Here is an 18066-nt window from a genome sequence, read left to right on the forward strand (position 1 = left end):
TTGCGAGCAGCCATCGCTGCACGTGAGTGAGGCGGCGGTTATGAGACGTGCGGCCCCTTTGGCGGCGTCGGCGGTTTGCGGTTGCCTAGCGACCTGCGGGAGCGACCGTGCTCGGCGGGGGTCCGTTTCTTTCCCGTAAGACGGCGTTTGCTGAAGCTCGGGCGGTATTTCAGGGCGGGCTTTCCCCTGTTTTGAACAGCTGCCCGTCGTGCTTGCAAGCTGTAGGGAGAGGGAAGGGAACGCCTGGCCCGTTCCCTTCAGCGTGACTTTCGGCGATGTCTGCCTAGCCCTGTCCGACTCGGTAGCTGCGTTTTGCTGGTCGGGTAGGAGGGCTGAGCTGTGTGTTGCTCCATCCCGGCTTTTTGTGCTGCTCGCGCAGATCAAAAACGTGACTGCTGTCAGCGAGCGAAGGGCCGTGCCCCAGCGCTGGTCCCATCGGCCGCTTTAACCGCTGAAGTTTATCAAAGGTTTCCTATTCCCTATTAGCACTTACGGACACTGTATGTGCGCTGCTGGAGCTTGGCGTGAGGGTGTAGGGTTGTAAGGCGGCTGAATCGCTGTCCAAGCTGTAGGAAGCCGGGCAGCACCAAGTGTTAGAGTGCTTTTTGCCGTGACAGGTGAGTGATATCCTGACAAGCTATTTCAGAGGGCAAATATAAACTGCAAAGATGGCACCTGTAGTATCAGAGGAAGAAGTAGCAGGAGAATGAAGTGTGGGCAAAATACGCGGGTATTTGTATGTCAGATGTGCATCTTAAGGGTTATTTGGGTGTCCTGTCACGCTGAATCAATTACGCTTTCCTTTTCTGTAGCAGATCACTGCTGAGACTGAGATGCACTGAAGGAGTTAAATTGCGGATTTAAAAGCCAACAGTTGTACTCTGGCATGAGGTTTTCTGATGTTTAGTATCCTCTTAATACCAAAGCTACCTGTTAGACTTCACAGTGCCTCTGAGTCCTGCCTTGTGTAAAACTGCATCGGGTTATCCTTTTTCATACCAACGATTGATTAGGTGCCACAGGGATAAGCCATTGCAATGTTCTATTGTGATAAGCTTCTATTCCAAAAGGAGACTCGAACTGCAAAATGAGATGACGGGAAAGGTTATGTGGAGCGGGCCTGCTTTTTCTAAATGGTATCTGTGACTATTTCCATCAGCCATCATGGCTCTAGCAAGGCTATGCTACATGCAAAAGGCTTTTTCCCGATGGGCGGTTGTGGTGTGATTTAGTCTGACAGGCCGCTTGGCACCACAGGGTTTGCTCCTTGTAGGGAGATGGAGGGGAGAATAGGAAAAAGGTTACACTTGTGGGTTTGAAATAAAGTTGAGTAGAACAGAAAAGGAAGACGGAGCAAGAGTCAGTCCACACACACAAAGCAAACTGCAGATATCACTTAGTCTCATGTTTCCTAACTGAGCTTAGGAAATCTGCATCATGTGTTGAAAGAGCAAAGAATAATTTCTTTTTGTATCATCTTGCAGAATGGAAACAAATTCAGAAGAAGATAACATTTTGAGACCATCCTATGTAGCTGGCATAGAGCTTCCAGAAAGAACAGGACTGGTAAATGTGGAAGACATAAAAACAAATCTCTCTGATGAGTTTAGTTCAGTTTCTTCAAGCTCAGACATGAGCCGGGTAAGAAAGCTTCAATATTAAAATTAATTGGATCTTGTAAAAGAAACTTCATTCTTTTCTTGGTAAGAAGAATTAGAATCTTAAAGAAGAGATGACAGTCATCTGTGCCTTTAGACTGTGCATAGACACGTGTGTGTGTGTTGCTTTGATACCTTGTGAGGTGCCCCAGTCTCAGTGGGTGAAGCTGACGTCACTTCAGAGAAGCAGAGTGATGGAAGACTTGTGCTTATAGTTGGCCTGAATGCAGTACATGAGTGTACTGCAGTATTATTTGTTTTGAAACTCTAGGCTCTCACAAGGAAGTTTAGCAGGGGCCAAAGCACTTGTGAAAACAGAGGGAAATATTCGTGCTTCCCGTGTCATCAAATGAGTCTGTTACAACAGGCTGATGACAAGAATGCTGTGTAAATGTGCTAATCATCAAAGAGAGGATCTAGTCAGATTTGTAACTTCCAGCTCTTTCCATTTCAGAGGTCTAGTTTGGAGCCTAGGGGACACATACAAGTTTGCCTGCGCATTAAGCCCTTCACAGCACTGGAAAGAGCAAATGGATCTCAGGTAGGACATTTACTTAATCTTAACACTAAAAACAAACAAACAAAAAAAACAAACTACCAAACAAAAGAAAACAAACAACCCTTAAAGTATACTTGTTTTCTTTTCCCCTTATGATGATCTTTTAAAAGACTTTTGATGCCTGCGTTACTTGTGCTTCCTTTTAATAGGGGTGTGTTTCACTTGAGGACTCAACAAGCGTTATACTGAAACCCCCTAAGAGCTCCTGGAGTCGACCGACTGACAAAACTGCAGGACAGGCGATACAGAAATTCAGCTTTTCACGAGTAAATGAATTTTCTTTAAATGCCTCTAAGTTATGTGTGGAAGATGTTGCTTGTCTTCTGTTACTTAATATAAAACAAACAAGCTTCTCTTAAGAATTCTCTGCATGATTATAAGCGTGTATCTGACTCCTACAAGTATGTAAGGATTGCTTAAACAATCTAAAGAGATTAACCAGCTTCTTGGTAACGTTCAGGTGTTTGGACCTGAAACAACTCAAGAAGAATTCTTTGAAGGTACAGTGAAGCAGCCAGTGCTAGACTTCCTAGAAGGATGTAATCGCCTTGTTTTTACGTATGGCGTTAGAAATGCTGGGAAAACCTACACATTCCAAGGTAAGAGTAGAAATTTTTTTTTTCCCTTGAATTAGTTTCTTAAAGCAGGATTTACTTCAGATTATTTCAGAGAGGGGAGGAAGCCTCGAAAACAGTTGAAAGCTTGCATATTTGTTAAATGTGGGATTTTGCAGCGTTTTCTTTTTCCCCCTTCTCTTATGGCGAAGCTGATGCAGAACACCCTGGCTGTTTTCAAGTGATGCCCTGTAATGTCTAAGGAATGGGTTGTGTTTCACTAGTAACACTGCAAACGCTGCTTCAGACTGTAACTGGCCTCTAAATTCTTTGTGCGTGCCTTGAGATTCAAATCAGTTATCTTCGTCTTTGTTCACTTTGTACATTGCTCATGATAATTACTGGGGCCTTTCTTTTGCTTACAGGGACAGAAGATGATGTTGGTATTTTGCCAAGGACGATGGATATGTTGTTTAAAACTATTGGAGGAAGGCTGTACACAAAAATGGATCTGAAACCTATTCGGTGGCGAGATTACCTAAAACTGACCAAAGACCAAGTGAGAGAAGAAGCTGCTCTTAAAAATTCCTTGCTTCGTCTGACAAAAGAGGTAGGAGACTACTTCATAAAGAAACGATGAGTACATGCGTCTTGAGAGAGCTCAGTGTGATCCTGTGCATTGTGTGATGAAAGAGGCTTGTGTGTTCTCACGTAGTTGTTTATTCATCTTTCTGTTCCTGTCGAAAAAGAATGAAGCATCTTCTTAGTGGCATGCCACACCATAGTGGGGTATTTCAGTTGTGGAGTTAGATTGATCTTATTGAGGAGTTAGTTAAGTGTGCGTCAAAGGCAGGTGGCAGTCAGACTCTTTCTGAATAACTTTGAGAGCCCAGGCACGTGTTAAGTCTGGCTGCAATGATCTGTAAGTATGGCGGGGGGAAACAACACCTGTCTTCTACATGTGCATGAACCAAAGCTGTGTAAAACTGTTCCAGCTTTAGTGAGGATGTGGAAAGAAAGTGCAGTGAACAGCTGTATGCTGATCTTAACTCTCTAATGGAGTAGGATGAGATGTGATCATGTGCTAGAGGTGCCTCCTCTGGTTTCAAGTGCCATGTTTGTAGGTAGAACACTTGACCTGATAAACTGAGTAGCCGCAAGCTTTGCTGCCTACCCAAAGCCAGATCTGTGTGCGTTGTGTAGATGAAAATTTCCCAGTTTTTCTTCTTAAGCATACTGTGTCTGGTAGGTGAGACTCCTCGTCTTCACTTTAGTAGATGGGAATTTCTTTCTACTTTTGTGCTTTAATAGGAAAAAAAAAACACCACTCAGAATCTGTAGCCTGGGAACTGATAATGCGTGTGTGAACATCATAAGTTCTGGATGTTGGGAACCATTTTATATTATTAAGCAGTTTGGACAAAGAAAATAGTATATTTACAAAGTTTAGAGTTAATTTCAGTTGTGTAAGACTTTGACAGCCTGTGTTAAGAAGCAATGAGCTGCTTACCTACACTAAATGATAAAGTATTCTACCTTAACTTCAGTTTCCAAGAGTTGACCCAATAAGCCATAAGATATGGAAGTCCTGAATTATGAAAATGACAAAAAGAAAAATACTTCAGGAATCCTCGTTTGATGAAATCGAGGGTAATATGCAGACTACAACCAGGCTGTTGGAAATCATTCTGTTAAGTAACTCCTTCCAGTTTGGGATTCTCTTCCATTTTTTCATTTCCCCCCTGTATCGGCGAGCTGTAGTATGTTACAGTAAAGGAAATGCCAGGAATGAGAAGTAAGGTAAAAACACAGGAATGTATGAGTGCACTGAAGCAATTGTAATGTACAGCCAGGATTTTGGTGTTGGCATATTGAAACTATGCTGTACTGCTTTCTGGGAGGGCCATATAGCTGTATTTTAAAAAAAGAAGAAAACAAAACAAAACAAAAAAACAAGAAAACCAAACAGGCAACAGGTGGTGTGTTGGTGCTGTACTTCAGTAATAAATCCAGAAGTCTCTCTTTTCTTTTGCAGGTAGACCATCGCAATAGCCCTAACGGCAAAGCACCAGCTGATTCTAAGGGTATGTTTTGTATTAAACAATACAGAAGCTTTTCTAACTGCTAAGGTCAAGAACTGACTCTTGGCTAATGTTAGTAATAAAAGGATTATTTGGCTTTTATTTGTGATGGATTGGAATAATGGGCAGGACATCTGGGCAGAAAACAGAAGGGATGAAGTGGTTAGGAGACTACTTGGACGTCTAGCCTAACCTGGTGTTAAGCACGAGGTGTAAGTAAAACGAAGAGAAAGAGAATGGCTTGTGATAAGATTCCTAGTGATATTCTGACAGGCTTTCAGGGCATTTAAGAACTACATTAAAAAGCCTTTGAAGAGTTCAGAATATTTCTAACCCAACTAGACGCGTTAGATTAGGTTTTGGAAGTGAAAAAGCAAGCTCTCAAGTAGATGTGTCTTTGCGAAGGTGTAGGGCAAGCATATGACTTCCAGATGCTCTGTGTGTGTATGGGAGGAGGGGGATGTCCGTGGTTTTTGCCTGGGAAAAGTTTTCTTTAATTAACAAGGCTGCTGTAATCTTAGTCGTTACTTATTTTTAAATGCAATTAGTTTTGCTGTCTCTAGATTGACTTGTAATATTTTCTACTTTGCAGGTGTAGGAAATCTCTCAAAAGGATCAGAACAATCTAGCAGATTATCTCTAGATAATTTCTCAAAGTTCTCTGTTTGGGTTTCATTTCTTGAGATTTACAACGAATGTTTTTATGATTTACTGGCTCCTATGTCGGATGACAAGAAAAAAAAGACGCTTGGCCTTGCTCTAGACATCAAGGGATATTCTTACGTGAAAGGTAACTGGAGTGCTTTGCAAATCACCAAGCTTGTCATGGGAAAGTGCTATTTCTGTAATAATGTTTCTTCTGAGATAGAAAACTCTTAAATGTGTTCAGTTTAGCTCTAGAAATGTCTGCTTGAATGCAGAGGCATACTGTATCTTGTCCTTTTCCATGGGAGGAAGAATCTTAGTCCTATCTCTCGTCAGCTTATCGTGTGTCTGAAGCAGACTTAATACAATATTTTCTTGTGTTGCCTAAATGTATTATTCTTTGTTTGTATACCTCATTTCTTGTTCACTTTTCCTTTTGCTAATGAAGCTCCCAAAGTCACTTTTCCTTCTTTTGAAAGGTCTGCAGTGGGTTCAGGTCTCTGATTGTGAAGAAGCTTTTAGACTTTTTAAACTGGGACAGAAACACCGGAGTTTTGGAAGCCCAAAGCTGAATGCTTGCTCCAGCCGAAGGTGGGAGACTTTGTCTGAGGTTGGGTATAAGATGGTGTGGGGAAGAGGGATAAGTGAAAATACTGCCTGTGGCTTTTGTAGGGCAGAAGGCTTTAAAAAGGCTTGATATCGAGTGTTCCATTAGATATCCTGTAACTGCATGTGATTCTAGTGCTTGAAGCAAGATGGATTAGTCCTTCAAGCAGATAAGCGTGTACAAAAGCCAATTGTTTCATCAAAAACTCTCAGCAGAATAACTAAGCCTTCTTCTGTCTAAGTACTGGTGGTTTGGGAGAGGGAAGAAAAGCAAAACAAGCTGAGAAAAAAGTCTCTTTAAAAGGCTTACTGCATCCAGTAGAATTATGAAGTTAATTGAATCTCAAGTAGATCCAGCAGCGTTTTGACTAGATGTTGTAGATTTGTAAAAATATATATGTACTTCTGACTATTGATCTTGCTTCATTTCTCCTTACTGGTTTTTAAATGTCTCCTTTTAGCCACAGTATATTTACCATCAAGTTACTAAAAATTGAAGACCTTGAAATGCCACGAGTGACACGAGTCAATGAGTAAGTTCAGAGCAAAGGTCCCTTCTTCTTTTGGGGTGAAATTGTCAGTTGTTTTCAGTGTTGGTGTATTGATACTAGGCTACGTACTCAGTGTTCCCTGATGGAGCCTCGTGTATGAGTGGTGGTTCCCCATTTCCTATCGTCATACGGTACTAAACCATCCAGTTGCAGTGCTGTTCTGCATCTTGTGCCCTCTGTTCAGCACAGTGTTCCTCTATCCTGCTCCACTCGACTTCTGAACTAACGTTAAGTCCTCAGAAAGAAGCGCATGGCAGAAAAATGGAAGCTTTGTTGAAGAAGCGTTTGGCAGGAAGTAGCGTGCAGCTTTGCTAGGAAAGCAACATTAAAAAGCATGGGAGGGTTCAAGAAATTCTTCCTTTGGGAGGAGTGGTTGTGTTAGAAATGAAAATAATCAGGGCACGTTCCGAGGCAAGAAAACTTAATTTTCCTTATCTGCCTTCAGGTTCTCCCTGTGTGATCTTGCTGGTTCAGAAAGGTATACCAAGACGCGCAACGAAGGTGATAGGCTGAAAGAGAGTGGAAATATCAATACGTCTCTCCTAACTCTAAGCAAGTGTATTAGTGCACTCAGGATCAGTCAGCAGTCAAAGTAAGTCCTTGTACAAACTGGAAACCAGATGTGGATTTCAGGTATTGCGTGCAACGTTTAAGCTATTGTCTAAAATGCAGAGTACAAAACTAAGGCATGAGTGAAAAGTATACGTAGACTTCTGCAGTTGTGTGAAGCCTTGTTGATCTAACAAAGTGGTCTATAAACTTGTCTGCTTTGTTTATTTTTTATTTGTTTTAATAAGCCTTTAAGTTCTGAATCTTTGAACATGTTATCGTGGACTTAAGCAACTTAACATTGTTTCTTCTGGCCTTGCCTTCTCAAAGAAATCCTGGGATAAGATAGACAATTTCTCTTCACTATTATCTCCACAATAATGCAGACAGAAGAGAAGCCTACGTGCTACTTTTGTCTGCGGTTGTGCTCTAAGTGAGTGCAGGCAGAACTTTCTGTATTTTAAAAGGATGTAGTATTTATTTACAGTCACAGCTGGATGCAAACACTCAGAAGCAGCTTTCTCTGTAGATTCTCATTTCAAGATGTCTTTCTCCCACACAGATTGAGTGTGCTCTGTGCTTGGGAAATGCCATTGTGTGCTTTAAGAAATTCTCTTGTTTGCTAACACTCTGCCTGGTAGCCTACTCAAATTCTGTTGTGCTTTAAAGAAGATGAAAATAGGCCTAGCTAGAGGCTTAGTCTCTCGTCGGTCCTTCTTTTCTAGGTAAGAAGGGTGCCTTTAAAGTTAGCTGCTTCTTGAAGAGCTGTGATGTATTCAGAACTGTTTTATGTTCTGGTCCTGATCACTTGACATCTTAACAACTCAGAAGAAATGTGCTGAAGCTTAATCACTTATCATATTGATAGATGACTTTGATAGTCATTTTCTTAACACGACTCTTGTTTAGCACTCCTGCAGTAGAGCTGCTTATGGGTTGTGTGTGTGTTGTGACAGCAGTGTAACTATCTGAAGCTTTCTTGCACTATTTGCAGAATTCAGTAGCTGTCAAGAGTGCAGTGGGCAACCTCACCAGGGAGGTGAGGTTTTCTTACAAGTAGAAACTGTTTTCTGAGAAGTAGATAGGCCGTTTTTGCAAAGATGGTAAGGGAAAGAGAAAGGAGAGAGAGAATTGAAGGTAATGTGAGGCCGTGTGACCTAACAGAGGCCAAATGTTGAACGTACTTTTTGTTTTAAATATTCTCGTGCGATGTCCAAGAAGATAAAGGCTGCGTAGTAGCTGGAACAACCACACAACCTGTCTGCAGACTAGCAAAAAGCGATAGCATTAAAAACCGCCCACAACCCAAACTGATGTAAGGACTACTGCCGCTATTAATATGCTGTCTTCCACTTGGATAGCTCGTACACTGAACTGAAGTTGTTAACTTGTGGTAATGGGCTTTGCTGTGGTTTTTGTCTCCAAAGGGTGCAGCAGCACATACCGTTTCGGGAGAGTAAGTTGACGCACTTTCTTCAGGGATTCTTCAGTGGAAAAGGGAAGATACACATGTTAGTAAACATCAGCCAGTGTGCTTCAGCCTATGATGAAACGTTCAATGTGCTGAGGTTCTCAGCTCTTGCACAAAAAGTGAGTGTGCTGTAGTCTCTCCTGGGGTTGTTGTGCTTCTTTGGGGTGTGAGGGCGGAAGCCCTTCTCTTCTGAGAATCTTATTCCTAAAAGGTATTCAGCCTAACAAGAAGCAACTTGTTATATTGGGAGGAAATTCTCCACTATTGACTTAATTTTCCTCTCTTCCCAAAATATGATCCCACCCAGGAAAGCAAATCCAGCTAGCCCATACGTGTTGTAATTTTGACTCTTGTTCAGGTCAAGCCCTGACAATATAAATGGAGCAGCAAAGAGTTTGAAAGGCTGTGTTATGGCCGTAAGAGGCTTCAGTGGGGAAGAAGCGGAGGTTAGTCAGAATGGGTAGGAATGAGAGTCATGATATAAGGCTGAAGAAGTTAAAGTGTCCGATCAGTGCTGCAGGCTTGATGGAAGTGTTTGAAGCGTTGGCAGTTTGTTGTCTGAAGCGTGATTGGTGGATGTGTGCCCTCGGATTGTGGCCGTATCTAAGGAGGTTAAGTGGGAAAGTAGAAGGAGCAGCCTATGAGGGTGATGTGGTTGTGCAAGACAAAGACCTGAAAAGATGATGTCCAGTTGCACTGAGTGCAACTGGTAACTGAAAGCAATAGCAGAAACCTGTGGCTTAGTGAAGTGGCAGTTCTTGCACGTTGTTTAGCTAGTGATAGTCTTGAGACTAAGGGGAGGATTGGAGTCTGCAGTAATTCCTTTCTACTTTCTTGAAAACTGGTTGAAGTAGTGACCAAACAAAGGCTATAGGCCAAGGGAGTAGTAAGCTCTGGAGAGGAAATGACAGCAGGTCCCTCTTGGAAGTTCTAGTCAAGGTTGAAGGAATACTGATGGCTTTGTTCTTTTATTTCCTGGGCAGGTTATAGTAACGGATGCATCTGTTCCTCCTCGTGATGAGTCATTTGGCCCGAACTCAGCCAGTCGGTCATCAACGCCTTGTTGCTCTAAAATGACCGTCCCAAGGAGAAGCACTGGATTTCTGTGGGACCGGACCCAAAAAGATGGAGTGGAAGATGATGACTATGAGATGGAGCAAGAACATAAGAAGTCAGGAGAAGAAACAGTGCTGAAATACGAAGAAAATAAAGTCCTGGTAGGGAAAGAAGAATATTCAGTAAGTGCCCAGACTGCTTTAAGAATTAGTGCATCCCTGAGGCTTGTAACAACATCCTTCTTTTCTTCCATCTCCCTCCTCTTCGTTCTGAGCACCCTTTCTGTCCCTAAATTCAATGTTAAGAACTAAGTGGAATTTCCGAATTACTGAATGGCCAGGGTTGGAAGGGACCTCAAGGATCATGGATCTCCAACCCCCCCTGCCGCATGCAGGGACACCAACCTCCCCATTCAATACCAGACTAGGCTGCCCAGGTCTCCATCCAATCTGGCCTTGAACACCTCTAGGGATGGGGCACCCATAATCTCTCTGAGCAGCCTGTTCCAGCACTTCACCACTTCCTCTGTAAAGAACTTCCCCCTGACATCCAACTTAAATCGTCCCTCCCTCAACTTAAAACCCTTTGCCCTTGTTCTGCTGTTATCTGTCCTTTCAACGAGGTAATTCCCCTCCTGTCTGTGGATGAATTTGGAATGACTGTGACTTAGTGTCTTGTGTGGGGAAGCTGTGTGAAATGTGTCCAAATTGAAATAGAGCAGTGAGGCATGCAGATGTGTTATTATTTTCTTGTGGTCAGTACATAGCAAGGATACAGGTGTTTTATTCTCTTTTAGGACCTTGCTTTGCTTCTTTTAAAAGTAACTTCTAGATTGGGCAAAGAGGCAGGAACAGAAGGCTTGAGAATATTTTGGTAGCATTTAATTAGTATTTTCTCTCCCACCACCCCCTTCCCCCACCCACCCCCCCCAAAAAAAGGGCATCTGCAAAGTAACAGCTGAATTCTATATAAGTTATCTGCTTTAGATTTCTTGGCAAATGACTTACCTGAGCAAGCCTGTAAGTTATTGAGCTAGGACCAAATGTGAATGCTTCTGTTTATGAATAAGTTAATAAAAGAAGTGGGAGGTCATTTTCAAATAGAGTGAAGGGAGAAAACTCAGTTCTAGCGAAACCATTGCTTGATGAAAAACTTAATAGTGCTGTTATCCTAGGCACTGCTGAGTCTTGTGGAAGACTCGAAGAACCAACTTATTGCTGAGAAGAAGGACAAGTTACTGCTGGAACTGAAAATTCGTGATGAAGTGGCCCAAGAATTTACCCGATATTTTGCTCAGCAGGAAACAGAGTTCAAGTAAGTTAGCTTTAAACGCTCTTAAAGTTATTGGTTGAAAAGGAAAGGTGAGGGTGTATTCCCGTGTTACTGAGAGTTGGATTGGATGGAAGAATAGTCTATTATTCTGCTGGACTTGCTCTTTTACTCTTACTTGGTCTCTGGTAAGAAATCAGTTTCTACCTGGACGGTGGATTGTAGGAGAAATACGGCGTAGGAAAGGCTTTGATTTGGAGGCTGAGGTGAGGAGGGTATCTTTACTGACTGCTCTCTTAGTGGCAAACAGAATTTTTCTGGCTTGAGGAGCTCAGGAAGAAGTCTTCTAGTAAACATTTGCATCTGTTGTCACCTGCTGCTGCTCTCCCTCACCTCCATCAGATCTTGGGGAGTGGGGAAATACATTTCTATGTCAGTGTAGCAGTAATATTCTGTGTAGTATTCTGTGGTGCCAAAATAGAGAAACATCTTTGTTTTCAAGAAACTGCGCTAATAACGTAGCGGTTGAGATGGGTTGGCTTTTAGCTGACGTATGTTCTGTCTTTTGTTCTACAGAGAATGCCTTTCCCAGGAACGAGAACGGCTTGAAGAAAATTCTGAAAAGCGCCTTGACATTTTCAAGGAACTTGTAAGTGGTTATGCTGACAACCCAGGCGAAGAGAAACTAAAGAATCTGCCTCGCAGCGAACAAGCTGAACCCCTGGTATTTTTTCGTTCTTGCTTTTTCTTAAATATTTTCCTTTTTACTAGTTAAGTGGTATGGGCGCGTCTTAGGGAGCTAAAAGGCTGGTCACGAGGAAACGCAGGCTGTGTTGCTGTATGGTGAGCAAGATGCATCTATTCTTCATCTAGTACGAATGGTTGCTGAGCCTTTCAGAAAGCTTTGGGAATTTGACGGCTTTTCTTTGTGTTTCTGCAACAGAAAACGAAAAATTACCCTGTGTTCAAGGAAAAAGGGAATCCTAGCTTATAGGTTAAATTTGCAGGAGTTGTATCTGTGGTAATATAAGAAAGGAGTGTGATAGTGGGTCGTCAAATACTATAAAATATAATAGCTGTTGCTAGATTGCCAATTCATATCTCCCACTCCCCGCGCCCCCCAGTACAACTCTCTGTTAAGTTGCACGTGAACTTGCAAGGTGGGCTTTGAAGCTGGAATTAAAAACTGTTTAGGTGGTTGACTTCACAGTGGCTATCCAAACTATCTGTAGAAGTAACAGCTATTGCGTAGGTAGCTATCCACCAACTGTAACTGACAAGAAATTGTGTTCCAGGGTGGAGAACATAGCGCAGTGCGTGACACCTGTGCTGATCTTGAGGGCATTCTTGATTCTCTGCAGCGTGATGTTATGGATATTAAAAAGCAAGCTGTGGCAGCACATAGTTACATTGCATCCCTGGAGCATGCACAGGAAGCTATTGGTCGGCTTGAGGAGCAGCTGGAAAAAACTGGCTTTGAACTCATGAAGACCAAGGAAGAGCTGACAGAGAAAAACACCAAACTACTGAAAACTGAGGAAGAGCTGAGACAGAAGAACAAAGGTGAGCTGTGTGATGCCATTTGTAGAAGAAAGAAATAGTTCACAAATCCGAATTAGAAATAACCAATTTGAGCTGGAAGTAGAGGAGATGTTCTACATTTGGAACCATCACCTGTATATAATACAAAGCCTGTGTGCAACATGAAGTGATTGTTTGTTCTGTGCATGTGTTCAGGTTGAACAATTGCACGGTTCTTGGTTATTTCATGTGTTTTCCGCTTAGGCTGCAGCTAGCAGGCTGAAGCTTTCAGAAGTATGGGGTTAAATGTCTCTGTGTAGATTTTGCAGTTACATTGTAATCCCTGCTCTTCTTTACATCTTGCTGATGCAACCTTTTCATTCCAACAAATACAACTGTTGAAACACTCCTATAATTGCAGGCCACGTGCAAATGAATTAATTTCTTCAAATTTTCTCCAGCATCAGAATGCCTGTGAACATCTGGGATTACTGAATGAACTACCTATTGGCTACTTATTAATGCCAGTTTTTCTGTGTGTTACAGACTTTGAAATGAAGGTGATTCAATTGGATGAGTCTGTTGAGCAACTGAAAGAAGCAACCGAGGTAACTTTATCAAGAAAATCCTGTGTAGGATTATTTGTTTAAAACCAAGTTGTGGTAGCTTAAAATGCTGTTCCAGTAGGCTCCAGGAGTAGCTTTCTCACCAAGTTTAGCGAAACTGAACTTGCGTTTAAAATGCATTGTGCAATTCGGCTACTTAACACTGCATTAGAAGCTGATGACTGAACTATTTTTTTGTTTTTATTTCCAAGAGAATGAATGTGCAAAACGAAAGGATTCAAGAGCTAACAGACATCGTGGTGCAGAAAGATGCCATTATTACAAAGCTACAAGACTTGAGATCTCATTTAGAAGAAAAAGTGAAGGACTATGTGAGTTTTGCCCATCTCACTATCTTTACACCGAAACAACCCATCCCAAACCCTATGCTTGTAATGCATTCACTTCTGTAAAAGTGATTTTCTGTATGAAGCTGGTACTGTTTGAAATTGTAAACAATTCAGGTTAATCTGAAGATAGTTGTTGTTAACACAAGCAACAAAAATATCAGTGTGTTCCACCAACTGCTACCTCACGCTCCTACATCAAAGGAAGAGCAGCAGTAGGAGTATATTGAGCGGAGTTTGAAGTATGAGTGGATGGCCAGGATACCTCTACATTCTACGCAGTTAATAGAACTCTCCTGACTAATGTACTGCAAGCTACTGAGTATGTGAAGAGTAGCTTGGCTAGAAGTGTGTGTGCATACCACTTCTGGTGGCTTTTCTTCATTTTCTACCTTGATGTGTGGTAGCCTGAAGTAGCTCTGAAAGCATTTATAGTTAATTCTGTCACTCTGGTAAACTCCTCTTGATTGTGTGCAAGTCTTTTGCTTTGTAACCTGCTAGGCTCTTGCTCTCCCTTGTATACTGCACCGAGTATTGTGCTCGTCCTTATCTGAAGGTGTACCTGTTCTTGCTGTTGCTGGGATTTGTAACTGACATCTTTAGGGTCACGGGATAAACGTTGCAGCTGTGTAGTTTTGTGAAAATGTTTGCCTACAGAAGATTACTGTGCGTTAAGTGGTCCTTTTGTTCAGCTTCAATGTAACTGGTCTTATATCAATACAGGAAAAGACTATAACTACTTTTAAAACAAAGCTGGCAAATGAGAACTCTAATAAAGCTAGTGAAAGCAGCCGATTCAAGGGACGTGAGGAAAGTGAGTTGGAAGTGGGCAGAAAGCGCTGTTTTGAAGATAAGCCTCCTGTGGAAGAGCCACCTCCAAAGAAAGGTACAGTTTCTTCCATCGCTGAACCAGGGGTCTTCCAAAAAACCAAATTGATTCCTATTCTGGAATGGAAGCAAAAGGTTGTGAAGCGCAACCTTATGGTATGAGGAGAAAATCCCGTGTTATTCTGTCAATAGAAGTAACTGTAATGTAAATATCCCTTTTGCAGAAGGTCCTATGCTGTTCATTTTTGAATGCTTAAAATAAAAGCTTTTTGCACTATTTATTTCCTTTTTGCTGCTTTTTCCTCATCCACGGCTTAGCTGTAGTCCCTTCCTTACTTGCCTTTCTCTTGCGAAATATGTGCAAGAGAGGAAAGCAATGCCTTGTTTGTATGAGAACGCTTCTCTTGGATGATTTCCCTCTGCCATCTTTAGGATCCAGTATTCATGCCAAATAACGTGACCACTGAATGGTATCACGTATATTTGTATTACCAGAGACAGAGGAAGGGAAATACAGCTGATGTGGACTTTGTCGTACTTCAAATTGTAGTAAGCTTGTTATAATCATATGACTGAAGCTCTCATTTAAAAAGTTAATGGTAGTACTCTTCCAGCTAGGAATTAAAATGGATAACTGATACTCACAAGGTCAGCCTTGAGTTTTCTGTGAAGAAATACTGACTATTCAATCATGTTGAATGTTGGTTTTTTTTAATTTGTATTATAAGTGTCCAATTACTGTTTAATATATTTTCTTTCACTATATTAAATATACACAATGTAACAATGAGCACAGGTGTGTTGTGCTGATTCTCTTATAGAATTTAGTTATCCTAGTAGCGTGAGCAAAATTTCATTAGAGGCGATAGGTTATCTTGGATTGAAGTTCAGGGTATTTACACCATTCACTGAGCTTTAGGTCCTGTTTCCCATGTTTTGGGATCATGCTTTTTCCTTACTTGGTGCATAAGGAGCTTCTAGACTAAACATCACATACCTTCTTGCAGTCTTACTTCTCTTGCTTTAGTGTTTGCTTGTACATTTCAGCACAAAGCATTTAGATTACTTCCAAGTCTTCCAATGGAGGATTTTACTCACCTTTGCTAGAGGTGCTAGGAGCAATTAAAACCCAAAACCTGGTTTGGGATTGAAGATGCCACTGCTGTTGCTTCAGAACGACTTCTAAATCACTTGGGGGCCGTCTATGGAACTTGTTGGATTGGTTAAGAGGCCGTTTCCAGGCAATCCACGTGTATCTGTGTGTAATGCTGGCTGTGTGTGCATGCTACAAAGTTCTGCTTTTCTGTGGTTGTAGTAATAACAGGACTCTACAAAATTTCTGTGGAATATATTGTGCTGTCACAATCCCTAGTCATTTAAGTCTTGACTTATTTTTTAAAGGCTGAAGCAAAGTATGCATATTACTTAATGGACGTAGCTGGATTCTAAAGCAAGGAAGAAGTACAGCAGGAGTCACTTCTGATAGGAAGAAAATGCATGTAATTTTAGTTAGTGCTCACTAGTTAAGGAAAAACCAGCCCCAAGCTAATGCAATGTTTATGGAAACTTGAGTCTGCAAATGTGTACCTTTCTCTGAGCAAGCTTTCTATGCAAAATAGTAGGTGTGGACAGAAGTAGGAATCCTCATAAGTTGTTTAGAGACCAACTGAAAAAAAGGAGGCAGCAGATACCCACACTGAAGTGATCAACTTTTCCCGGATTTTACCTTTTTAAACTAAGAGCACCATGAGCTTAAATGAAACTTCTCAGAGAACTTTCTAATACCTCTTAGATATATCTGTGTTATAGGGATTGCTGAAGCAGGGAAGGTGGAAGCAATATAGCTGAATTATCTATTTCATTCCCATGTTTCTTAAAACTAACCACATGTTCTACTAGTGTGCAGTGGAAGGTTGGAGTAGTGCCACAGTAAAAGCGTTCTTGCGGACTGAAAGCTTTTTGCTGCAAACTATGTCTAGAAGTCTGAGGCACGTGATTACGAGTTCAGAGGGCTTTAACTCCATTTTTACTTTCAAATACCACAAGATGTGAGGGTATGGCTTTCATGTTAAGACAGTTTTTCATTTAGTAGTTGATACTTGGTATTTTGAACTACTACCGAATATTGATTTTCATCAACGTGAGCTGCATTCCTTTTCTTTGTGTGGTGTTTTTTTTCCAGTTGTTGTGAAGGAGAGAAAGAAAAAGAGCAGTCTAGAGCAAAAGAGAATGGAATACATGAAGCAGAAGTGCTCTGCATACCATATGGAAGTACTAGCACTGAGGGAAAGATCTGAAACCTCGGAACGTCACTTAGCTGTGCTTGAAGAGCATTGCAGGAGAGAAGAAAATAAAAAAGAAGATCTCAGTAAGCAGGTCACAAGCCTGCGTACTAAGCTCTCTTTTTCTGAAGAAACAGCTGCTGACCTCTGTGAACAACTTCGGCAGTGTCAAGCTGAGTATCGGGAAATTGCTTCTGAGCTGGATGAACAGAGATCTGTAAATATGGGGCTGGAAGAAAAAAATGTTCAACTAAATAACATCATAGAAGCTGCCAAACAAAACATAATTGATAAAGTGTCACAAGTAAAAGCAGTGCAGACCAAATTAGGTGACTTATACAGACGTCACTTAGAGTCCTACGCTATCGATACTGACTTAGTCAATGTAGAGGATTCCTCAGGCTCTGAGGAAGATGAACCAGAGAGATCTCAAATTAGTTCTGCATGCCTTCAGTCACAGGCTTCTTCTATGTCAGATCTTGCACAGGACCGCTCCTTTTACCACGGTCTTGAAAGGATTTGGGAAGCATGCAAACATATTATTGATGTTTCCTCACAAAAAAGTCAGCGGATCGAAGCACTGCTTCAAGATGTTGAAAGCCTAAGGAAGGGACTGAAAGATGCTGAGAATTGTAATAATCGACTTGAAATGAAGCTAAGCGAGGTTACAAATCCAGGTAGTCAGAAAGAAGATCCTATGAATCAGTTACAAGAGCAAATAGAAAAGAAAACCTGGGACTTTGAAAAAAAGGCTGCGGAAGATCACAGAGTAATTGCACAATTTGAGGAGGAAGTTGCCAACTGTGAGGTAAAAATAAGAGAGCTTGAATGTCTCCTGGAAGCTTTCAGAGCAAAGGAAGGCAGCGTGACAAAACTCGAAGAGTTACTTAAGGAAAAGGAATCCGTTATTGTAAATCTAGAAACAGTTATGGCAGCTCTGCAGGAGAAGTCTGCTAATGAAGACATCAGTGTTGAAGAGCTAAATAATGAAAAAGCAAATCTGATGGAAGAAGTTGTGCAGCTGAAAAACAGCTTGGAGCGGATGAAACACTCTCTTTGGGAAAAGGAAAAGAGTGAAAAGGAGAAAATGCAAACTATAGAATCGTAAGTAACTCCTGAGATAACTTACAGCCCTTTGAGAACGAGCTAGAGTTAAAACTCGTTCTTGTGAACATCCCTTTGACTTAATGCTTTTGCATGTTTATCAGTAGCCAAGCAACTACTTTAGGATGCTTTGGTATGCTACTTGAGTTCAAAGGGAAACCAGGAGCGTGCAAGGAAGCAAAGAATAACTTGGGGATTTCTGGTGGTTTTGTTGTACATCCCTCAGAACAGAATCTGAAGTATTTGTAGCTTCAGAATCTGATTATGAGAGGCAAGCTGAAATTTGAAAGTAATTGTTTAAATCTTGCCACTGGTCTAGATAGATCTAAGATTCTATTTACAAGTGGATACCAGCAGGCAGGGCCTGGATTAAGCCACAA

The 18066-nt window shown here is 41.5% G+C and overlaps 1 protein-coding gene across 1 annotated transcript in view; it reads left to right on the forward strand.

Moving 5' to 3' along the window:
- The first annotated feature begins 1485 nt into the window (after positions 1-1485).
- The window catches only part of LOC125694254 (kinesin-like protein KIF20B), a 92850-nt gene continuing 76269 nt past the window's right edge, over positions 1486-18066 (forward strand). Inside the window, exons 1-19 of the mRNA XM_048947207.1 lie at positions 1486-1641; positions 2113-2199; positions 2367-2483; positions 2678-2816; positions 3197-3381; positions 4807-4855; positions 5445-5642; positions 5977-6088; positions 6565-6636; positions 7100-7246; positions 8631-8793; positions 9658-9912; positions 10905-11044; positions 11576-11723; positions 12295-12562; positions 13067-13128; positions 13338-13457; positions 14196-14358; positions 16483-17686. Coding sequence (XP_048803164.1) covers positions 1486-1641; positions 2113-2199; positions 2367-2483; positions 2678-2816; positions 3197-3381; positions 4807-4855; positions 5445-5642; positions 5977-6088; positions 6565-6636; positions 7100-7246; positions 8631-8793; positions 9658-9912; positions 10905-11044; positions 11576-11723; positions 12295-12562; positions 13067-13128; positions 13338-13457; positions 14196-14358; positions 16483-17686 — 3785 coding nt within the window. The remainder of the gene's footprint in view (positions 1642-2112; positions 2200-2366; positions 2484-2677; positions 2817-3196; positions 3382-4806; positions 4856-5444; positions 5643-5976; positions 6089-6564; positions 6637-7099; positions 7247-8630; positions 8794-9657; positions 9913-10904; positions 11045-11575; positions 11724-12294; positions 12563-13066; positions 13129-13337; positions 13458-14195; positions 14359-16482; positions 17687-18066) is intronic.

The sequence above is a fragment of the Lagopus muta genome, chromosome 5, assembly GCF_023343835.1.
Source record: "Lagopus muta isolate bLagMut1 chromosome 5, bLagMut1 primary, whole genome shotgun sequence".
In the NCBI taxonomy this organism is placed as follows: Eukaryota; Metazoa; Chordata; class Aves; order Galliformes; family Phasianidae; genus Lagopus; species Lagopus muta.